Source organism: Bombus terrestris, chromosome 6 (assembly GCF_910591885.1).
Source record: "Bombus terrestris chromosome 6, iyBomTerr1.2, whole genome shotgun sequence".
NCBI classification, from domain to species: Eukaryota; Metazoa; Arthropoda; class Insecta; order Hymenoptera; family Apidae; genus Bombus; species Bombus terrestris.
The window spans coordinates 14,592,828-14,611,835 of record NC_063274.1 but is presented as its reverse complement, the minus strand read 5'-3'; the positions used below and the strand labels follow the sequence as shown (position 1 = coordinate 14,611,835).

The 19,008-nt window shown below is 31.5% G+C and overlaps 2 protein-coding genes across 5 annotated transcripts in view; one reads left to right on the top strand and one right to left on the bottom strand.

The window, feature by feature from the left end:
• The window catches only part of LOC100649807 (gamma-aminobutyric acid receptor alpha-like), a 103,885-nt gene extending 85,929 nt beyond the window's left edge, over positions 1–17,956 (bottom strand). Inside the window, exon 1 of one of the 3 annotated variants that reach the window (XM_048406302.1) lies at positions 17,853–17,956. Coding sequence is in view for 1 of the 3 variants with exons in the window: in XM_048406300.1 (XP_048262257.1) it covers positions 8,896–9,025 (130 nt within the window). In the remaining 2 variants the exon portion in view is untranslated. Of the gene's footprint in view, positions 1–8,895; positions 9,621–17,852 lie in introns of those variants that run through there. The other 2 variants (XM_048406300.1, XM_048406301.1) reach the window with 2 other exon arrangements.
• The window catches only part of LOC100650037 (arylsulfatase B), a 12,798-nt gene continuing 1,470 nt past the window's right edge, over positions 7,681–19,008 (top strand). The window contains exons 1-8 of one of the 2 annotated variants that reach the window (XM_012309612.3): positions 7,681–7,798; positions 14,242–14,432; positions 14,782–15,012; positions 16,344–16,499; positions 16,623–16,887; positions 17,855–18,012; positions 18,081–18,216; positions 18,523–18,971. In XM_012309612.3, coding sequence (XP_012165002.1) covers positions 14,253–14,432; positions 14,782–15,012; positions 16,344–16,499; positions 16,623–16,887; positions 17,855–18,012; positions 18,081–18,216; positions 18,523–18,971 — 1,575 coding nt within the window. In that variant the 5' untranslated portion in view covers positions 7,681–7,798; positions 14,242–14,252. Of the gene's footprint in view, positions 7,799–12,107; positions 12,330–14,241; positions 14,433–14,781; positions 15,013–16,343; positions 16,500–16,622; positions 16,888–17,854; positions 18,013–18,080; positions 18,217–18,522; positions 18,972–19,008 lie in introns of those variants that run through there. The other variant, XM_012309611.3, reaches the window with a different exon arrangement.

The following is a 19,008-nucleotide window of genomic DNA, read 5'->3' as shown; positions in this document are numbered from 1 at the left end:
TATCTTATATGGATGTTACCTGGTTGCACAAGGTGCAAATTATTGGTGTTGTTTGGCATAGCAGGTATTCGTGAGTGATTTTCGTGTGTCTAATTCTAAGCCTTGTCATAGTCGACTTTCCTTTTCTATTTAAGTTGAGAATGGGCGTTTGTTGATAGAATTCTTTTACCAAGTCGTGTTTTCGTTCCTTTCGTCGTGTTCCATTTCTCTTTCTCGATATTGTAGATCGATCCGAGGAGGTCTTCATAAGGGATTGGTTTTTCTATTGCTTTTTTTTCTATTGTTTAATGGACCCATTGTTGCTTCCTTGCTTATAGTGTCCGCTTTTTTGTTTCTAGGTATGTCTTGGTGGACCGAGACCCAGGTAAAGTACTATATGTCTATTATTGTTTATGAGATTCGAGCAGGTTTCTCGAATGGACTGTATGATTCTTTTTCTCGTTTATGGCTGTTATTGCATCGACTAACGAAAAATATATTTATTTCCATTAAAAAATTAGAACTGCATTTTATGAAATCAATGTTCCTACTACCGTAGTAACAAATGTACAACGCAGTCCCTCTTATTTTTACAATTGACTCGATGCGTGTTTAATAAAATTAGAAAAGCGTAAAACAACAGGGACAGAAACTATTAGCGTCGCGAATGATCACCAAACTAAGGAGTTTCGTAATGCAGATGGAGTACATGTCTCCATAACCTACTCTTAATCCTATTTAACTTTGCATGAACCAGAGTGTCGATGTTCGCAAACACCGACAAAGCCGTATCAGAGCTTCCATTTCTTATGAAATTAATTTAGACGCCGCTCGAAACCATCTAAAGGTGCATTTAGACCAAACGAGCAAGAACATAGTACGCTTAGCGTAAACAGTCGTCGATTCTCGAATTCGATTTTGACGAGTAAACAACGAATAAATGCTCGTTTATACTTTAATTTTAATAAAGTAGAAGAACAACAGACATTGGTTCGCTTTGAGGTGGATTATTATACGTGTTAGTTTGTTTAATAAAGAAACGAATGATAAAATTGTAATAGTCAATGTATATTAAAATCACTGTAAGTACAAGTACAGAGATAGTGTATGATAGTGTATAGTTGTCGCTCGCTCAATGCTACTATTCAATTCTCTAATTGTTGAACTATTCAACTCGCTATAATGACTTGCTATAATGACTGTCCTAGAGAGCACGTTCGTCTATTTGTATCGACCGATATTATTATAAAAAGCTCAAATGTAACTCCGGTTGACAATTACAAATAACAGCGATAATATTTTGTCCGGAGTTCATTCACCTTTGAACCTAGCAAAATAAAACAACGTCGGTATTCCAAGGCAGAATATAAGTCTCTCTCGATTCAAATCTTCCGTTGAATCATGTGCTGCTACAGTTTGATCTAAACATACCTTAGTGGTGCAACCACGAGCGAGCATTCGCTCAGGAAAGTAAACCTACAGTGACGGATAGAAGAACACGCTATGCATTTTTTACAAGGACTAGAAATTTTTCACAAGTATTCGTTACAATCATCAATTTTACGTTAGATTGCTTTTATTGAATTTATGTCTAGTTAACAAAATTACATTGTTTTCTATACATCTTATCTTATAAGATTTCTTTTGTTCACCACTGTAATTGTGTAAAAGGGGCAACATTTTTTGCAATTTTGTTGTCAAATTATTCTGACAAAGAAGTCCGAACTCTCAATTAATTGCATCGGCAGTTTATCGTAGCAATGATAGTCCACCGTAATGTAGATAAAACGGATCATTTAAATTAATTTCGATCTTCGTGTGAAAGTCGATTTCAAATTATTCTAATTCTTTAACAAGATGCTACGTTACATATATGCATGTATTTTGTGAATTTATTTAGCCAAATGAGAAACAAACTAGAAACAAGATCTTTAGAACACGCGATCACGAAACGGAATCGTCGATAAAGCGATGAAAATCTAGCGCGCATTAAAATTCACTTCACACGACTCTTATTTTTACTCAGGCAGATACTCGAGAAGTTTTCCATGCGTCGTTATCTTCGATCCTTGATCGCTAAATAAATAATGCATTCTGCCTTTTGTATAGCTCATTTACTACTTCTCTCGCGTATTACAGCTTCGCATTATATACCGGGTGTGTTCAGATTTCCTTTCTACTAAAATAATAACTTTTCATTTGCAAAAATCCGCCCAGTAATAATATGATTTAATCCAATGAAATACAATATTTAATAGATATTTTTAAATAATGAATTCTTTACATCAATATAACACACATATCAGTTCTAACAGTAAAACACCATTATTAAAAATCCAAGCTAATGAACGAAAAATGTAAGTATATAAAATTCGTAACCCGGATGTTACTACAAAAACAATAATCTCTAGTTACAAGGATTATTTTAAATTCATAAGGTCCTTAGATTACAAATTATTCTCGCGTAAATAAAAATTCATGTATGTAATTATTTCCCATGTAAATAAAATAATGATGACATGTAATGTGAATGAACAATATGTAATATATGTAAATAAGATAGAATAAATACGCGTACCAAAAATTCGTATAATCGAAATAAACGTGCGTGTCATTCATTCGTTAAGAATTACAAAATCTCCGCTTAATTTATTGCACCCTCTATACCACTCGTCTTCCAACTATAATCCCCCACATTCGACCAAGATAACACGTCCGATTCTCATGACAAAACGATTCTCAGGATGGCATATTTCATAGCTGTAGCACGTGTCGCTCAAAATCGACGCAGCTGTTGCATTTTGAAAATGTATCCCGGCCACCTCGTTCAAGGCAGTCACGTACGAATCTTCTGCCAAGATTAAAGCTTTCGATTCCTAATACGAGGACACTCGTAAAGATACGACACCCGAAATATTATATCAATATTCCCATGAAATTTTATATGGGAACATTTCGAGTTTCAACATTCACGCAATTATCAAGATCTCTTATATTATCTGCGATCTTTTATCGCTTTTAACGTCTGTTAGTTCTTCGACGTTCAACACTAAACCTATCAGCGGCGGTCAAATTGACCGCTCTCGAACTTCTACACAAATTTAACTATATTTAAGCTTTATCGTATCGCTTCATAATTTCTGACTTTTCCTAAAACATACATACAATATATTTTTCGGTATTTACTTTTAGTTTGCTCTTTTATTTTCTGAGAAAAATTTGTACTTTGCCTTGCCTACCGTGAGCGGTCATTTTGACCGTCCGACAAAATATTTTCGTTATTCTTAAAATAAATACAATCAGTACAAATAAAAGGCTATTTCAAGATCAAATGACAAACAAAATTAGTAATAACAAATAATAATACCTGTTAAACCCATAATCTTGTTATAAAAACATAATCTATCCCTCGATCAAGATAGCCACCAGCTGTCAAGACATATCAACTCGTAAAATTTATCATGTTTTACAGTCCATTGTTACAAACATTTTAAAAGTCGAGAAGTTTCTTAGGGTTATTGCTCATTGCTACAAAACACGGGAAAAGCTTTCCCAACTCCACCCTCGAGTAACCGTTGATGGAGAACGGTCAATACTCATGAATATTTTTGTATAAATATCGCCGTCATAGGCCATATTCTTATTTAATATTGTCCTTTCGACTAGAATACATCTCAGTTTTTTAATGAATTAGTCGACATCTAAACTTGTTATCTCTAAAACTCAGACAGAAAGCATCTCAGAGCATTTTGTGTAAAGTTGTTATAAAAGGAAAAGTAAAGCATATCAAATTTGACAATAATTTTGTATTTCGTACATGGTATTATTCTGTGATAACTATTTACCCTAGAAATGTCAAGACTTTAAAAAAAAAAGTTATAAAAAAGAAATTACGGACATAGAAGAAGACTGTTCAGTGTGCGATGAACAAGAAACCTCAGCAACTGAAAACCGCATGGAAACACATGAAAAACTATTTACAATCGAATCAGAGTTGAATATTATAAATAAGTCCAGGGCAAAAAGGAAAGAAATTATCGTTGACAACAAAGGGTGAGACTGATGTAAAGAACCCACGTATCGAAACTGGACCCGATGGGACAGTTTGGAGAGAAATAGATGCAAGTCCCAAACCTGGCAGGACATCAATCCATAATATTTTTAGGGATATGCTAAACGGTATATTATGGAAGCACAAGTAAAGACGGCATTTTATCTCATCATTGATCACCGTATAAGGGATCATATAATAAAATGTACGGAAGAAGAAGCATTTAGAGTATTGGGGACTAAGAGGGAGCTAGATGCAGCAAAACTAGATGCATTTATTGCTCTGCTATATGCTATATGCTATATGCTATATAAAAAATTTAGATGTCTCATATTTGTGGAATAAAATTTGGAAACCTGAATTTTTTTTAAAAACAATGAGCAGAAATGACTTTGCTGAAATTACGAGGTTTATACGATTTGATAAGAAAAGCGAAAGAAGCCAACGTTTACGAACCAATAAATTTGCAATAGTATCTACAGTATGGGGCCAATTTACAAAGGATTTACAAAATTGTTATAAATCTGGTGCATACGGTAGGAATAGGTATACACGAAGTGTTGGTAGGTTTAGTATTAATCAAATTTATTTATTGGCGACTAATGACGTTAATAACTGCTACGAAGATTACATTTTATTAATGCTCTAACCCTTATTAACCAGTTATTCTATTTCGTTAACAAATTTATATACTTTCCATAATTAATTATTAAGTTAATTATGTCCACGACTGAATACCTTTTTCCGTTTCAAATATGTACATATTTTATTAGTGTTTGTGCACAATGTATTCTTTGCTTTATTCGATTCAGTGAATTCTGGTTGGAAGAATTTAATATGAAACTAACAGCATTCTAACATAATTAAAAAACTAGAGAGTGAAGTGAGTGCAACGGGATCAGGAAAAATACATGACGTTGAAAAAGCCACGATGACGACATTAAAAAGCACAAACTTGATATCGAATATTGTCTAAAGCAGGTAGATTTCTCTGGCAACAGTAGAAAATCTTAAATATACTAACGCAACGAAATGTTTTCATCTCGATAGAGACGATTTCATAGAAATGGAAACAGTGAACGCTGCTGGCAATGGAGAGGTGCCTTCTGACGCCCAAGCACCTGAGGTATTGGAAAAAGCGTTTCGATAGTTCGAAATACAAAAAGAATATAAATATATGCAATTATTTACGGTGAAAGAATTATAATAAGACTCAGCAACCAAAAAGATATGGGATTCAGAAATATTTAAAGAAACTGCCAGTTAATTTTAATCTATATTTGAAGAAGTGAAATTTTATATGAAAAAAGTGATATTTAATTCAATTCTCCGAACAATTTTGTTTCTTCGTATTATTTCGGATAAGCGAGATTTTACTGTTTATGCTATTTTTATATCGTCCCTTCATATAATGCCTCGTCGTTAATCTTGAGCTCCCTAACCTTAACCTTAGAACTATTACAAGAGCTATAGAATTATTTTCTTGTACAACAAGAAACAAGTGTTACTACGGTATGCAATAATCTAAAAAAATCTATAAAAATATATATATGCAATAATCCAAATTGCTTGAGAAAAGAAATTCCGACAAAAGATTTTACTGCATAAATTACATTAAATCGCTATTCTCAAACTCATCGTATTGTTAATATCACGTTGCACTACTATTTTCTTGAGTAACTAACAAAAGTTATTTTATTTCGAATTATTTCGACGTCGTAAACTGTTCTAATTTTCTACGACACACTATATGTAGTAATTAAAAACAGAAACAACACGTAAAACGCCTTTACTGCTGATGACTGACCGCTTTGTTGAACAATAATAACGTAAATAACTATGTAGTCAAGGTACAATAGAGATATTAACCTAACATTGAAATGCTCTGTTCCGTGCAGATTTATGTTCTTTGCCTGAAATTGGTTTGCACTTGCGTAACGAATTATATGGAGTTTTCACTAACAATTGAGCTGTCAGTGATTTGCATGTTTTTCGTCAATGGAATTTGGAAAGTGAAAGGCAATTAAAGGCAACTAACACGATGCAAAATATAAATAACAATTGTTATTTGTTTGTTATAGATCATAAGTAAATTCTACGTTATGAAATTTATAGAATCTATTTAAAATCGTACATTTATGGAAATATGCAGATATTTCCAAGTTAAAAATCACAATTTTTGATAATACCATAGAAAAAAATTTTTAAATCTTTTTAGGTGATAGCAAAGAAACGAATACAATAGATAACGCTGCAAGATATCTATATTCTCTATATTTATTTTCTTATATTTTTATATTTTTGTTAGAGATATGTAACGAGTTAGGCTATAATAAGTATCAAATTTATTATTTCATTTTGAATTTAAAAATTCGTAACATCGATCGTTGTGATACAAGTATTCAGATATGTTCTTTGTTTGAAATTCTATTGACCGTGATTCAGAATTTCATATTCGTTCCAGTTGTAAGAAGAAAGTAGGAGTTGGTAATTTTGTTTTATTTTTTCTATGCACTTAGTAGAAGCGCTGTAAAATATGTGGAGTTTGAGACTTTTTGGCCACGAGACAATGTAATTATAAACATTTCCTTCGTATGTAAATGCTTCCTTGACGTGCAAGTAATATCGATTAATTTCTTGTTCAACTTATATAGATTTCTTAGTTGTAGAAAAATTGTACTAATCGTCACGATAGTTTAAAAGTATATATTCATGGAATGAAATCCTTGGTGAACAAGAAATTAGATGAAATATTTATCGAATCAATTTAACTATAGAAATAGAGTCAAACTAAATTTATATTTCTGGAAGCAAGCGTCGATTTGGAAATCCATGATTTCGCAGAATGGTATGGAGTAGAAGACAGTATTAACCACACAGTAGCTAAGAACTCCATAACTTTCTCAATCTAGATGAAACGAAAGAGTTTTGCATTATAATCGCCAAATACAGTGGCTAACTTAAATGGAAAAGAACAGGAATCAAGTTACTCAGATAGTTGCAGTTATCCGTTCATAACTTCATATTCTGTCGAATTAATAGTTTGAAATGAATTTAAATGGTTTGAATTAATTGAAAGTTATTCCACGGAGCGTAGAATTTGAAAACGCAAGCCCATTCAGCGAATATGCTTAGTAAGTTTACGCGAAAATAGGAGAAAAAGCGTCTATTATTTTACTCATTTTTTAATCACACGTCGGCAATCGAATAAACACGAAATATGTGCAAAAACTCTGCTTAATTTTATTCTTTCTATTCATTGCACTCTAGCAAACTTTTTTATTTCATTTAGTAATACCGCAAAATCTCTCGCAAACTTATCTGTTATGAAATTGATTTAAATAAACTGCAAATGTTCAAGATGATTTTTTTTTTTTTTTAAAGAATAACGCAATTATGAGCTCTGAGGAAGAATAAATAATTAATTATACGATGAATCTTTCTATCTTGTCACAAAGATGAAAACAAAAATAAAAACAAAATCTCGATAACAAAGTTATATAACAGAGTTTAAAAAAAGAAGAAAGTGGTCCACGAGAAGCAACATTAATATTTATTTTAAGAAATTCGTTAAACCAGAATAATTTTTTTCATATAGTGTATAGTACCACAATGGATTCGATTATTTCCTTTCGAGTCACAATCGTTCATGGACGAAATACAAAAACTGTTCTCGAGGTTGTAGGAACGCGCAACTTAAGCGTGAATTAGATAAATCGCAGTCTCCTTCAGTCTGCCAAACAAGAAAGTGTACCATTGTATTTTAAGGTAAGTTCTTGCCTTCTTATATACCTTATTAAATATATATAATATAAATATAAATAAATAATTCCACTTATTGTTTCATGTGAATTTTACACGAAATCTCGCCTAGATAATTGATTGTTTTTAAACTGATTCCTGAGCACAAGGTGGTAGGTTAAACATAACTGAGAAACATTCAGTTTATATACTGAATATATCACATCGATATTTGTATAAAAATAATTCCATTATATCAATAATCATAAAAATATAATTATTAAAATTAATTCTTAAAATTTGCATTTTTGCAACACTAAAACATTGTAATTTTAATCATGTGAAAATTATAATCTTAGAAATTCATTAATATTTTATATATTATAACTTTAAGATTATTATGTGAATTTATATCTTATATATATAATAATTTCAAAATTAATACGATTGCGTATGATGTAAATGAGTAAAACATATTATGTCTAAAGCGTTTTACGTATCACTCTTATTTCTTAATACTTTCTATTATGTCTCTAAAGTTTACTAAAAAAAATACTACTACTTTCCCTCTGCTTTTTTAACGAGTATGTAATTATACCTTATATTTACCTACTTCCTTAATCACTGTTCCATATCTGATTCTTTTCAAAGTAATATATATGACTTATTGCTATAGATATATACTCCAAATTACATTCCAACAACAATTTAATATTTATGTATAACAATTTCTTTTCCTTTATGGAGAATTACAATTATTTTTAAACTGGAAGAACAATTAAGTAAATGGAATAATCATTATTATTCGCTAAGTTTATACTAACTAGTAAATATTAATTACTATCTAGTAACTATTGTCATAATACTTAACTATATACCTAGCACAATATATTATTGAAGCATAAAAACATCTACAAAATTAATATTTATACTTTATACTACTTTTGTTGATTATTTTTTATTAGGTACTTTTATCAACAACAATTAAGACACATGCCGCGTTCGAAATATATAATCGGATCATCGAGCAGCCATTACAATGAATCTATTGAATCCAATGGAACTAAATTATAAAATAAAAGTTCCGGTAAAATGAAATAAAATTTCAAACAAATTTTAATTACCTTGAGATATTTGCAAAATGTAAAATAATTCGTAGAAAGTAACAGCTTCGTCATCAGTAACTCTGGTTTTCGTTGATGCACTCACTTCGAATAAATTATCGTCTAAGAAAACTATGTAGTCCATTTTCATTTTACGTTCGTAAGAAGCTATTTTCTACCTTTCGCGGAAGTAAAAGTACAAGACTATGTCTATGACATAACTTCGTTTTTAGATATACACAATAAGCAAAAATACGTGTGCTAAAGAAAAAGTGTCAGAAACGAATAAGATATCCATCGAGTTTCGAAAAATTAAAATGCGTGAATTAGGCATGAAACGAGTTTACTGGAGTGAATGTAAACTAATGAAAATCAAGTAGTGTCGCGTGTACTATATACACATTTTACTACGCGAATCAGTGCATAAACTCCGTTCACGTCGTTTACAAATAAATCCTGTTACGTTTCACCCATCTTAACCTCTCCGGTACACGCGTCGACTACAAAAACTATGAGCATACTAACGACAATTTTTCGCGCCACAATCTTTTCACTTACGAAAACACGATAAGCGCATCCTTTAAATATGGACAACGCGATTCCAGAACGACTCTTTTGTTAATACCTCGAAGGAGAAGGAACTGGACTTTTGATTGATGCGAGTGAAAGCGATAAAACTGTTGCGCGACAATTTTTCGTTTGTGCGCGTAACCTAATGATCGAGAACCATCCAATGCGACCCCATAGTCAAACGTCGACTGAAGTCTACAATACGATATACAAATGCTCTTGCTCGCGACGTAGCTGTTAGATGATACCACACAGCGAACGAGGGTCATACTAAATCAAATTGTAAATCAAATATTCAGTAGAATAAAGAAAAATTTTAGCAAACTCTTAATTGTATTGATATTTGTTAACTTCTTCATTGACTGAAATATCATATTAGTATTCGTAAGATGATATGATTTATTAAAGTCTGTCTATTTAAACTATAGATATATGTAAATAAATACTAGGTAGATAATATGTACTTAAAAATTTATTTCGTATGTTAAGAAATTGAAATATACGACAATATATGTATAATTAAAATATAAATTAAATTTGGTTGCTCGTCTAAATTTTTAAATTCGACATTAGAATCTGAAAGTTTCGAATAGTTTGGATTAAAAGATTTAAATTACAAATCTTTCAATTAATATTTAAATAAGTAATAAATGATGAGAAAAAGTAAATATTGGTTTCATTCTCACGAAATTTCAAATCTAAGAAATATATAAGGAATACAAAAGTACATATTACAAATCAAAGTTTTAGAAATTTATGTTTTAAAACTTCAAACTTCTAGAATATGGGATTTGATAGTATTTGCTACGGCTGCACAGAGGGACCAACGATATTTTGTATTCAAAGAAAGTCCAGAAATGACAGAAACAAAGAAAACACGTTTTATCTTATAAAATAGGTCGCATCTACGACATTCTTGTCAATACCATAAAAATCAAACATTCTTCGAGGATTTAAGATCGAAAAGAATTATATATTTTACCAAATCTGGGAGAAAATTGCATAAAAACATTTTCCTCGCTATCCAATATTTATACCGATATCGAATAACAAAACTACGATATGATGGACTTTGTAATAAATAAATTGAATTTCTACAAAATAAATAGTTTTCAGAATGCAAACGGATGAAGTATTTAAATATATGTTTGTATTTCATCAAATTAATTCATCTGCTAATTACTTTTTCCACGTACTGTACATTAGTAACGCGCATCCAGTTACATCTTTGATTTCGGTTAATTTACTCGCAATATAAATCGTGTTTCACTACGTCGTTTCTTTTTACACCAGAGTCAATTTGCTACTTAATTTGAAAGAAGCCGACTACATTCATAGAAGTAGAGCTACATAGCAATTATATTAATTAAGTGCATTCCTGTATATATAGTATAATATACAGTAGATAATTAAAATATTTGTATATCCCTTCTATCATAATTTATCTATCATATTGTATATAAATAGCGATTCGTTAAATCCAACGTCCATTTATTAATTTATCCATTGTATAGGTGCATACTTATAAAGTTTCTATTATTTAACAATATCTTCATTCAATTACAAAAAGTCAGAATCCAATTAATAACCATAGCAGTGCGCACATGCTTTTTATATCAGCTGCAGTCACGGGTAGCCGTATATAGAAAATCTTTGAAAAAGATAGCCTTCACACATGAGATCGCGAAGGAGATTATAAATTATAATAAAACGAAATGCGAGATATCAAAGACTAAAAACATATCTAATTGAACGAATTATGTATGGAAGCTTTCATTGTAAACATCATTTTCGTTTTTTACTTATTTTAAATCATAATAAATATTGTTAAGTAAGTAACGTAATAATATAAATATATTATATTCCAATTGACACGATCTCATATGTGCAAGTATTTTGCTTTGACTCTATAAAAATAGATAAATATGAAATAATGGAATGCTCCGTGTAAAACTAACAGCGAAACGTAACAATCGGAACAAATTGAGGAAATTAGCGACAATTAACGAACGTTTTCGCAGCGTTCTGCTTATGACAATCTGAATGTCATGCCGATTGAAAATTTAATTACATCGCGACGCAGGCTACTGCAAGCTTTACTTGTGTTTCCATCTAATTATTCAAATCGTATTTGTCCAAACTGTGGCACCGTTCCAACCAATAATATGTACTATCTCGTTAATATAATATAATAATTCCACCGGAATTATTGGTCGAATCGAAATGCTACATCAAAAGCTATATCACCTTAGTTTCTTGAAATAAAAAGTTGTTCGTTCTCAACTAGTGTCATTGCATTATATAAATAATAATAACAGAATAGATTTGAGAATATTATTAAATAAGAACTATCTTATTGCTATGTCTATCTCGATACTTATAAAACATCTATTTTATTAAAAAAGGATTTTTGTGTGTGTGTGTGTGTGTGTCTCTCTCTCTCTCTCTCTTTCTCTCTCTCTCTCTCTGCCTAAATACCATAAGATTATTAAATAAGATTTTTCCATGGCATAGTAATTTTACATGCACAAAAACCACAGTGATTTGAAAGGAACGTTGAATTTTCACGTATACATACACGACGCATCGCTGCGACTTCTCGCACTCGCCTTCTTCATTTTCCTCCCCCAGAACAGCACTTTCGTTATGCTCCAGATCCTCCCTTTGCTCCTCGCCGCTAGCCATACGGAAAATCTAAAGTGGTAATAAGCCAACGCGTTTTGAGTTTCCCAGTTAGTCGGTTCTCGCGTTGGCAAAGACCAGCCGAACGAAGTTGATCTCTTTTATTCCACGGAAAGATGCCACCCGGACATAAACGGAAAAAATGTACAGCTTACAACGAATAGTTGGATATAGGACAGTCATTCTTCTCCTTTACCATGAACGTAAGAAGAACTTTCTTCCTTCGCTCTCACGTATTTGAAAGATATTTACGCATTTCTATTTAACGCGGCTGAAATTGTGTCATCGATGAAACGTTATTAATTAACATAATTTTCCAATATATAATATTCTAATGCTAATAGATTAATCACCGAGTGACAAAGTGATTTTTATCGTCGTTAGTCGCCTCAAAATATGCGAAAAATTGCAACACCTCAGTAATAAATTTTATTGATTGATGAAGGATAGCTTCGTACAGTGAAAGTGTTCAGAATAGTTGACCATCCTGATGTTTATGCAGAAACCAGCATATTCATTACCTTTAAGGACTAACTTTAGCATGGGGAGAAATGCCCAAAACTTAATTCCTCCGTAAAAGTACGATCCTACGCTCGGTACGGTACGCTCGAATGAATAAAAGGATTATAGTACTATTCTTAGGGTTGTAAATTAAGCGTACCATAGAAAAAGTAAACATTTGAAGTAACGAACTTTTAATTATCGCTCGGGAATATTTATGGACTTGCTTCTCTTTAACAGAACAATCTGATCATAAAGTCGCAGGCAAGAAATATTTGAAATTACGTTGCTCTCTACCATCTTTACAGCAGAATGACGTTGACTTCTTAGGACTAAGTTGCAACAATAAATTTGTTAAAGCTTGCGAATATTTTATTGTTTGGGAATTATCTTATTATTTGGAAAGCTCAAACTGTTTAATTATCCGACCTCCTACCGATCGTTTTTTCTCGTTCATTCTGGAATTAGCCAGATTTAAATATACCTACTGTCATATATTTCAAACTGATTTTCTCGGAAACGAAACGTCATATGATAAAATCTTATTGCATATTTTTGCCTTATTTTTTCTCGTAGAATTACTCTACACCCAATTATATCAATGGTTACAGACTACTCTGTATAAATGAGATGACGAAACGATCTTCTAAATTCATACAACTACTGATATTGTTTTATACGTCAAATAAAAGTCCTGTGGATTAATTGATGAGTAATTAATTAGTAATATTTAATATTTAATTTGTTATTTATTTATATATTTATTTAATATTTAATTATTTGATTAAAAAGAAAGATATATATACTACAGCTAATTCTTTAAATAGATAATTTCAATGTATAATTTGCTAACTTCATAAGTACTGTTTTTAGCTATTAATTTGCCATTAATTTATACTTTTTAATACAAATTCACATACTGTTGCAACAAATACTGTTACTGTTGAATATTTACGGGCGGCAATATATGGATTTATCTAAAGATGAATTCAAATACAATAAGGTAAATAACGGTAGTAGAAAAGCTCATTACTTTCCTTTAGTTCCTTGGATTAAACAATTGCCTGCTCATATATTACAGAAATATTTTGACAAGGATATTTGTTCTTTTGTTTAACATTTCGTATATAAGCCCAGATCTTCGAGATTTTTGAATCAGTAATGCTAATGGCACTACATCTATCACTGTACTATCGTTACTAGTGCTGGACTAAACGTAGAAACATCCGATATTGGAGTATTACTATCACCAACCATATATTATATAGTATTATTAATTTACTTAATTACTTTAATTAATTAATTATCATTATTGTTTATTATATTATTGTTAAATTATTAATTTATTTCCTTCTGTAATTAACTTTTATGTTGGAATTTCAACCTCGGGATAGTATTTTATTGATATTTGTACTTTGAAACTTTACACTTCGTTTTCAATCAAATCTGTAATTTACTTAATCAATATTTATGATAGTAGCTAATCAAATTATAACTATTTGCTATACAATCAGTTCTACGAACTGTATGGGTATCTTAATAGATTGTATCAGTTTTTAAATTTGATCTGTAATCAACTTCTATGAATGGTAAATTTTATTTTATTTGTTGCAGCTGATTTCGAAATGAACCTCACACTGATACTACAGCTTTTTACCGTGCTATTTCTCTCGGAATTAATAGTAACAACCGTGAGCACAATTTTCTTGACAACTTTACTTCCGCGGCCGCAAGTGAAAATTAACTTTCAACCACCGAAAACCAAACAGAAGCCACATATCATCATTATTCTTGCCGATGACTTGGTATGTACAAATAACAGCAGAGAATCGATATATCGTGTCCGTAAAAAAGGACGTTACAATTAAACAAAGTAACATTATATCTGATACGAAGAAAGATATTCTGAAAATAAAACTATAAATATACTAAAGAATTACGAATTTTATATCTTTTTAGTTATTAAGAATATTTCTCGCAAAATCCATATCAATTTTTATCGTGCCGCTTTAATGATATTCGTGATATTCATCTATTGGTATTAATATTTAATATAAATTAAATAATATATCATTCAGATGTACTGAAAATAAAAGACGATAATAATCATATCCTCGATTACTTAAAAAATGTTTATTTAAAATCATTGCATAGGGTTGGAACGACGTAAGCTTTCACGGATCGGATCAAATTCCTACACCGAACATCGACGCCCTTGCATGCAATGGTATCATCTTAAACAATCATTACGTTCCGGCATTGTGCACGCCAAGCAGATCCGCTTTGATGACTGGAAAAAACCCGATTCATCTGGGTATGCAACATTCTGTTCTCTATCCAACCGAACCACGAGGGCTTCCTCTAAGTGAGAAACTATTACCGCAGGTAGGTTTCTGAACGAATCACGCAACCTGAGTTTCTTTCGATTTTATCTTCTTAATAAAATATCATTTATTAGGAAGCTTACTAAATATTATGTTCTACTAAATATATAATATAATATATTACATTATATTAAATATTATATAGCTACTTTGCATTAGTACTATTAGCATAACTTATATATTAATATATAATTATATATATAATATATATATTAATAGTAATATTTGCATACCTTATTTACGTGGCATTGATAGTGGCACAAGTAAAAAGATTTCAAACTTACTTTTATTAAATACGAAATCTACATTATGTTTCTATTTCTATCACGTAAAATGGCATATTTATAGTGGCATCAATTTTGCGTTAAACGGCAGTTACATCAATAAAGCCTGTATTTAGTATTTTCAAAAATATAAATTTTAAAAGGTCTCTCCTAGAAAATTTACATTTCTTGTTGTACCACTTATTAATAGTTGTACCACTATTAATGCCAAGTAGCGATATTAACTATATAATATAGTATTATCTATATTAAATAGTATTTTTTGGGAAGTTTATTTAAAGTATTTTACAATTCTTCTCACGAATAACTTTTATGTATAATCATAGTAAATTCTTTGTTAATCCATGATCATTTGCATGATCAACCAAATTTACCATAAAGCAAATATTAAGATATCAGAAACTGCTTGATCAGAATACAATAGAATTATTCAAATAATGAAAGCCAGAATATATTCTTTATTTTTAAATAAAGAAAATTCTCTACTTTGAAATAAAAAAAATTTGAGTGTACCAAAGTCTCAAGTGTACCAAATTATCAGAATTCGTAAATTCATTAGTTGTTCATATGTTTAATTATATCGTAATTTCGATTAAGGATTCATATGTTTTCTGTAATAAAAAAATCTTACTCTAATCAAATCACTGGATTAAATTACCGAAATTAATTATAAGAGACTATTTGCTATGATTTTCTCCGCGTTATCGATATCACAGGAAATACGTAAATATCTCGGAAACTATAAATGGTACGAAAAAGGATTTGAAACAAATGTTGTACGATTTCGAAGGGTATATATCGTGCTGATATTTACTTTACCTTGCAATGATCTTGAAATGCCCTGTGAAAATCACAGATACATTTTTAAGTGAGAATTATGTATATGTTGTTATATGATGTACATTCATATATATTTTTATTCCATATTCTTGTAGACGACATGAAAACGTTTTAAAAACACTAAGCGAATCATTAATTTAAGTTTAATGCACTAAAATACGATTTGGATAAAAACTTAATATATTTTTCGTACGAATGTTCGTTTCAGTATTTACAGGAGATAGGCTATAAAACGCACGCTGTGGGAAAATGGCATTTAGGATATTTCAAAAAACAATATACTCCGACGTATCGTGGATTTGACTCACACTTTGGATATTGGAACGGTCTTGAGGATTATTACACTCATATCGCGCAAGAACCGGTAAATGTTTTGAAAGTTAACTTCGTGATAACTTGTCATCTCTAAAATTTTATTTTCCTAAATATGAAACGTTAAAACATAAAACCTATATAAATCACTTTTGTATAAGAAAAATTTCCTCAGGATCCGCTATATAACGAGTACAAAGGCTTCGATATGAGGCGAAATCTGACAGTGGCATGGGACACTGCAGGAAAATACGCTACCGATCTGTTCACGAACGAAGCTGTGCGACTGATTAACGAACACGATACTGAACGTCCAATGTTTCTATACCTGGCTCACTTGGCTGCCCATAAAGGTAATGAAGATCAACTGCTACGAGCACCGGACGAAGAGATCGCCAAATTTTCATACATTCTCGACCCGGAAAGAAGAATCCAAGCAGGTAAACGTTAGCCTGTTTCTTGACAAATTATCTACTTCAATTATACCTTAACACTTTGAGGACGGTATGTTCTGACAAGCATCTAGCCAGAATTCCGCGTATTTTTGGAAAAGGTTCAAAAAGTCGCTGAAAAGTTCGTTCCGATTTAGGTTTCGATTCGATATACATTTATTGAGTTATATAGGTTTTTTTTATATAGGTATTTTATTCCACGGTCTTTCTCTATCTTTCACGCAACTTGAATATTCCATCCTTGCAGAACCTCTCAGATTTTTCGGCGAAAAACTTTTCAATATAATCTTTCATCTCGACCAAATTCCTTAAAAATCGGAACGAACTTTCCAAATAGCATTTAACAAGTGTAATATCTTGTTAAGAATCAACGACCATATTTAAAGATACTTCTAGTAACATTTCTTAGTGTGATATGCTTGAAAACAATTTCACCGATGAAGAGATACTAAGCAAAATCTATTATTTTATTAAACTCCTTAAAAATCGGAACGAACTCTCCAAGCAGCCAATATTATATCTAATATACTGATAACGGTTTCGTATTATTCAAGCATGTAGTTAACATTTTTAGAGGATGCTCTCATCGCCAACAATTGAAAAATGAAGGATGCAAATTCGCGTCGCACGTGCGCAAAGTGTTAACTTTATCGGTTTTCAACATTTTCAAATAACAGCGTTCACAACGTACCTCCAGACCGCGGATTTGCTCTTTTAAGCAATTCAAAATAGCGATCGTAATGTAAACAAATATTTAGCACTCTACAATTAAAATATCAATTATCGTACTCCCTTATCAAATTCTACGTTTTTCTAAGTAAAGAAACACTTTCCGTCAATAAAAATAAAACGTACTTTCGAAGTTTCTGTGTGCGTGTTAAAAGAATAAAACATGGAAATAATATTCTAATATCGTGCCGAGTTCAAATATTATAATTTATACCTGTACTTACAGCCGTTGTATCGAAATTGGACCAAAGCGTTGGCGATGTGATGGACGCACTGCGAAGTCGCGGTATGTTGAAAAATAGCATAGTAGTCTTCATGAGCGACAACGGTGCACCAACCAACGGTATACTGAGCAATCAAGGCAGCAATTACCCTCTTCGTGGCGTAAATATATTCTACATAGAACGATTGTACGTTCGCCTGGAACAGCTGAAACTTTGAGAATTTTTCAGATAAAGAACAGTCCATGGGAAGGTGGAACGAGAGGAGTCGCAGCTATCTGGAGTCCTCTGATTAGAAAATCTAAAAGAGTGTCGAATCAAATGATGTTCATGTCCGATTGGCTACCTACGCTTTTGTCTGCAGCAGGTTAATAGAATAATATTAAAAGTATTAAAATCATTCTACGGTATTAGAAATTCGCGTTCCATTAAATTCTCATTTCTCGCAAAATTTTCAAAACAAGTGTAAGACAAATTATTAAAAGGATCAAGATTTTGCTATAAGTCACTTTACGTCCACGTCTCTATAGAAATACTTTACCATATTGATATTGCAAGATATTACGATAAGATTGCTAAAAACGTTAACAAATGCTAAATTAATTGAAACGTTTGCGAAATCAGATTGACAGACAGTAAAGTTTATTTTATTCAAAACTCGTATAACCTTTAGGAGTGGACAGGATGCAACTCGGAAACATCGATGGATTCGATCTCTGGCCATCCTTGGTGTCGGGCAAAATCAGTCCCAGATCCGAAATAGTGATCAACATCGATGACCTCGCTGATTATGCTGCTATTAGACGGGGCGATTTTAAATATATCATCGGTCAGACTGAAACTGGCAGCGCCTGGCTTGGGGCAAGTGGAGACCCATCCGAGGGCGTTTCCCCTCGATACGATCCTTACAAAGTGTTGTACAGCAAAACTGGTGTCGCTATTTCTGGTGTTATTACCGCTAAACAAGCGATGGAACTAAACGAAAAGAAAAAAGAAAACATAAAAATTGTGTACGATACTTCTTCAAAAACCAATTTTCAAGAAAAGATACTTACTAGCGAGGACATTATCGAAATGCGAAAAAAAGCACAGATAAAGTGTAACGTTACAGAGAAAGATAAGGTCAGTGTCGTACGAACAAAGATCCTATTTGAAATTA